Source organism: Malurus melanocephalus, unplaced genomic scaffold (assembly GCF_030028575.1).
Source record: "Malurus melanocephalus ecotype Western Australia unplaced genomic scaffold, MMel_1.1 scaffold_1006, whole genome shotgun sequence".
Taxonomy (NCBI): Eukaryota; Metazoa; Chordata; class Aves; order Passeriformes; family Maluridae; genus Malurus; species Malurus melanocephalus.
Window position 1 is genome coordinate 111,433 of NW_026624238.1, and position 5,327 is coordinate 116,759.

General features: G+C 64.5%; 1 protein-coding gene across 1 annotated transcript in view; it reads left to right on the top strand.

Moving 5' to 3' along the window:
- Positions 1–3,154, top strand: part of KLHDC7A (kelch domain containing 7A) — a 4,623-nt gene extending 1,469 nt beyond the window's left edge. The window contains exons 2-4 of the mRNA XM_057386611.1: positions 6–444; positions 487–1,156; positions 1,433–3,154. Coding sequence (XP_057242594.1) covers positions 6–444; positions 487–1,156; positions 1,433–2,506 — 2,183 coding nt within the window. The 3' untranslated portion in view covers positions 2,507–3,154. The remainder of the gene's footprint in view (positions 1–5; positions 445–486; positions 1,157–1,432) is intronic.
- The last annotated feature ends 2,173 nt before the right edge of the window (positions 3,155–5,327 follow it).

The window sequence follows — 5,327 nt, forward strand, 5'->3', positions numbered from 1 at the left end:
GAAAGCCCCGCTGGGTCCGGCCGGGAGGGAGAGCGAGGTGGGAAATGAGCCGGGAAGGAAACTCGGGTGGAAGTTGGGAGTTAAACCAGAAAGGAAAGCGGGAATCGAGCTGGGGGGCGATCCCGGGAGAAAGATGGGGAGCGAGCTGGGAAATCAGCCGGGAAGCGAAGTGGGAATGGGGCCGGGGGACAAATCGGGAAGTAAATCAGGAAGCAGGCTGGGAATCAAATCGGGAAATAATCCAGGGAGCAAATTGGGAACCGAGGTGGGGAATGGGTCGGGAAGCGAGCCGGGAACTGAGCTGCGAAACAAGCTGGGAAGTAAACTGGGAATTAAGYCAGGAAGCAAGCCAGGAATCCAGCTGGGAATTGATCCGGGAAGCAAACCAGGAAGCGAGCTGGGAAGTGAGCCGGGAATTTTGCCGGGAAACGAGCTGGGAATTTTGCCGGGCTGTCACGCCCCCGGGGCCGCGGCCGGATCCCGGAGCTGCCCCGAGGAGAAGGACGCGCCTGGCCCGAGCTCCGGGAGTTCCGCGGGGATTCTCGCTGCCCGGACGGCGGGGGACGGGTGCGCCCAGAGCACGGACACGGAGCCGGCCGGCCGAGGCGGGAGCGGGGAGGCCGAGGGCMGCAGGGGGACAGTGCAGACCCTCAGCGTCACCTCCAGCCTGGGGCTGCTGCTGCGGGCCAGCGGGGCGGGCTCGGACTCCGCCTACTCCTTCTCCTCGGTGGCCAAGATCCAGGTGGAGGAGAACTTCATCCGGGAGCGCCGCGACAGGGACAGGGACAGCGACAGGGACAGTGACAGCCCGCGCGGGCCCGGCCTCCGCGGCAAAGTCTACGACTACTTCGTGCAGTCCGTGTCCGAGGCGGTGTCCAARCGGACAGCCCTGCCCTTCATCCCTGCGGGAACGTCCCGGAGCGGCGCAGAGCGGGGCCAGGGAGAGCCGCGGAGCTCCGGAACGCAGAATCCAGCTTTGGAAATTCCCGATCCCGACACCTCCAGGGCAGCTCCGCCGCCCGCGAGGGGCTGGGACAGCCCTCCCGAGCCGCCTTCTCCCGGGATCGCCGGGAGCCCGCAGATCCCGCTGCCCACGGAGGGCGCTGGGGTCCCGGCTGCGGGTCCTGACCCATCCCGAGTGCCACCACCCACCTCGGTTCCTGATCCTGACCCGTCCCGAGTGCCACCACCTGCAGGTTCTGACCCGTCCCAAGTGCCACCAGCCGCGCCAGCTATGGGTCCTGACCCACCCCGAGTGCCACCATCCACCTCGGTTCCCGATCCTGACCCATTCCGAGTGCCACCACTCACCTCGGTTTCCGATCCTGATCCATCCCGAGTGTCACCACCCGCCCCAGCTCCGGATCCTGACCCGTCCCGAGTGTCACCACCTGCTCCAGCTCCGGATCCTGACCCGTCGCCACGGGCCGAGGTGCACCTGGGGAACTGCTACGAGGTCCTGCGCTCGGCCAAGGCGCGGCAGCTGCGGGCCCAGCAGGACGCGGCCCTGCAGGTGATGAGTGACCACTACCTGCAGGTGCTGCGCTCCCCGGACATCTACGGCCGCCTCAACGCCGGCGAGCGGGAGCTGCTCCTGCGGCGCAGGACGCGCGGGMGGCCCCGCCTGGTGGTGGCCGACGTTCCCCCGGCCGAGCCCGGCCACCACCGCGGCCGCCTCTGCTACTACGACGAGGACGGGGACCGCTGGTGCCACCTGAGCCACATCCCGGCCGAGGTGGCGTGGCGGGGCTGCGCCATGTGCAGCATGTTCAATTACCTGTTCGTGGCGGCCGGCTGGGAGGGCGCGGCCGGACAGCCCAGCCCCTCCCGCCGCGTGCTCTGCTACGACCCCATGGCCGATACCTGGAGCGACATCTGTCCCCTGCGCCAGGCGCGGCCGCGCTGCCGGCTGGTGGCCCTGGACGGCCACCTCTACGCCATCGGCGGCGAGTGCTTGGCCACGGTGGAGCGCTACGACCCCCGGCGGGAYCTCTGGACCCCGGCRKCKCCRCTGCCCGGGGACACCTTCGCCGTGGCCCACGCGGCCGCCGCGTGCGCCGGGGACATCTACGTGACCGGGGGCACCCTGCGCTCGCTGCTGCTGCGCTACGACGCCCGCGGGGACAGCTGGGCCACCGGGCCGGCCCTCGGCGACGAGGACGGGACTGCCGAGCTGGTGAGCGCTCACGGCTTCCTGTACCGCTTCCAGCTGCGGCGCGGCGCCGCCGGGGCCGCCGATGTCACCGTGTCGCGCTGCAGCGCCAGCGCCCGGCTGTGGTACCGCTGCGCCAGCCGCCCCCTGCCCGACCCGGCCGGGCTCCGCTGCGCCGCCCTGGGCGGCCTCGTCCACTGCCTGGGCCGCGGGTTCCACCTGCGCTTCCTGGCCGACCCCGTCTCGCCGCGCTTCGGGAGCCGGGAGCTGCGGCCCTTCCCGGCGCCGCACGGGAGCCTCCTGCCCGCGGTGCTGGTGCTGCCGGASGGGCGGGCGGAGCCGCCGCGGCTCTGAGGGGTCCTCAAGGAGCGGTGCTGCCCCGAGAAGGAGCCCCAAGATGGAGGAGGAAACACCAGCCAGGGGGAGAAGCAGCCCCCGGCCGGGTGGAGGAGGAGTCCCCGGCCAGAGAAGCAGCCCGCAGATGGAGAAAGAGCCCCCAGCCAGAGGAAGGAGCCTCCGGATGGAGAAGGAAACKCTGGCTGGAGAAGGAACCCCCGGCCAGGTGGAGAAGAAACCATCGGTCGGCCGGGGAAGGAGTCCCAGATGGTGAAGAAGCCTGCGGGCAGGTAGAGGAGGGGCTCCCAGCCAGAGAAAACGCTCCCGGACGGAGAAGGAGCCCCCAACCGGAGAAGGAATCTCTGGATGGAGAAGGAACCCCCAGATGGAGAAGGAACACTCGGCCGGAGGAGCTCCCGGCCCGAGGAAGGAACCCCCGGGTGGAGAAAGAGCTCCTGGTCGGAGAAGGAGCCCCCGCATCTCCGAGCCGTGAGGGCGGGGCTGCTCAACCCAAACCCTCCGTGGACTCCGCATCTTCGCCCTCCCCGGGCTGGAGGAAGAGATCAAACCTTGGGACACGGCCAAGAATGGCAGCGGGAAGAGCCGGGAGGGGCCGGGCGGGCTCGTTTGCTCAGGGGTGTTCAAACAGGGGCGTGTTTGTTTAGATGGCGGCGGATCCCGGATCTGCGCGGGCTCCAGCTGTCCGGGGAGGGGTTRGGACTTAATTAAGGACCTGATTAAGGACCTGATTTAGGCTCCGGGTGGTGAATATCGACCCGGACACGGGTGGAGCCTTTTGGGGCGGAGGAGCTGGGTAGGGAGGTGGGATCCTAAAGGACATCGGATTCCAGGGATGTCGAGTCCCAAGGGAGGTGGGATCTCAAGGGAATGTGGGATTCTCAAGGGAATGTCAGGTCCCCAAAGGAGATGGGACCCCAGGCAGGTGGGATTGGCCAAGAGAGGTCGGGATCACCAAGGAAGGTYGAATCCCAGGGAGGTGGAATCCCAAGGGATGTGGGATCCTAAGGGAATATCAGGTCCCCGAGGGAGATTGGATCCGTGGGAAGATTGAGTCCTAAGGGAGGTTGGGTCCCCAGGAAGGTCAGATCCCAGGGAGGTGGGATTCCAAAGGATGTGGCATCCCAAGGGAGGTGGGGTCCCCAGGGAGATCGGATCCCAGGGAGTTCAAATCCTAAGGAAGGTGGAATTGCCAGGGGATGTGGCATCTCAGGGGAGGTCAGGTCCCCAGGGAGGTGGGGTTCCCAAGGGAGGTGGAATCCCAAGGGATGTGGGATCTCAAGGGAATGTCAGGTCCCCAAGGGAGATTGGATCCGTGGGAAGATTGATTCCTAAGGGAGGTTCGGTCCCCAGGAAGGTCAGATCCTAGGGAGGTCAAATCCCAAGGAAGTTGGGATCCCAAAGGATGTGGCATCTCAGGGGAGGTTGGGGTCCCCAGGGAGGTGGGATTCCCAAGGGAGGTCAGATCCATGGGGAGGTGGGATCTCAAGGGAATGCCTGGTCCCCATGGGAGATTGGATCCCCGGGAAGATCAAGTCCCAAGAGAGTTCAGGTCCCCAAAGGAGGTCGGGTCCCCAGGAAGGTCAGATCCCCAGGGAAGGTCAGATCCTAGGGAGGTCAAATCCCAAGGAAGGTGGGATCCCAAGAGATGTAGGATCTCAAGGAAGGTGGGATCCCCAAGGGAGATCGGATCCCAGGGAAATCAGATCCCAAGGGAGGTCGGGATCCCCAGTGAAGACCGGCCCCAAGAAAGTTAGGATCCCCAGGAAGGTGGGATCGCAGGGAGATCGAATTGCCAAGGGAGTTAGGATCCCGAGGGAGGTGCCACGCAAAGCACCCTCGGGTTTGGGAGCAGAGAACGAACCAAACCTTCAGGATTTGGGAATTACCAAACTCTTGGAATTGGGAGCAGGGAATGAACCAAACCCTTGGGATCTGGGAATGAACCAAACCCTTGGGATCTGGGGATGAAACAAACCCCTGGGATTTGGGAATGAATCAAATCCTCAGGATTTGAGACTGAACCAAAACTTCAGGATTTGGGAATGAACCAAACCCTTGGGATCTGGGAATGAACAAAACCCTCGGGATTTGGGAACAAACCAAACCCTCAGGATTTGGGAACAAACCAAACCTCCAGGATTTTGGAGCAGAGAACGAACTGAACCCGTGGGGAATGAGGATCGGTTTGGATTTGCCCTTTCTCGCTCGTTCTTCCTCATCCCAGAGTCATTCCCTGYTCCCAGCCCCGCTGTCCTTCCTGGCAGGACGAGCACGGGATGTCCCCGGGCGTTTTTAATCTCCCAAATGCTCCCAAAATTAATCTTGGAGAGTGCAGGAGCGGGGGGAGAGCTGCCCAGCCCCCGTCCTTGGCGTCCGTCCCTCGGGAATGCGGGGAAGGATCGCGATGGAGCCCGGCACGAAGGGGTTAAAGGGAAGGTGAAACATTAAACGGGGGAACGGCGGGATCCTGGCGTGGAAAACAACCCCGCGTCCTCTGGAAGGGCTCCAGGGAATTCTCCCCTCCGGCCCGCGGGCACGGCGGTGGATGGGAAGGACGCGAACCYGGGATGCGGGGCTGGAACACTCCGGCACCACGGGAAAAGCGGGAATGTGCGGGAGCACGAGAGAGAGGCGACTGCGGACCGAGGAGTTCAATAATAACGGCAAAAATAGGGAATTTTGGGGCTCGTGAAGTTTCCCAGGCGAAACATCGCAAAAAAAAAAAAGACTCTGGGATGCGGGAAGAGGCAGTTCCGGGATGTTGGGAATGGGATGATCCCTCTGGGATTATCCCTTTGGGATGCAGGAAGGGGCAGTT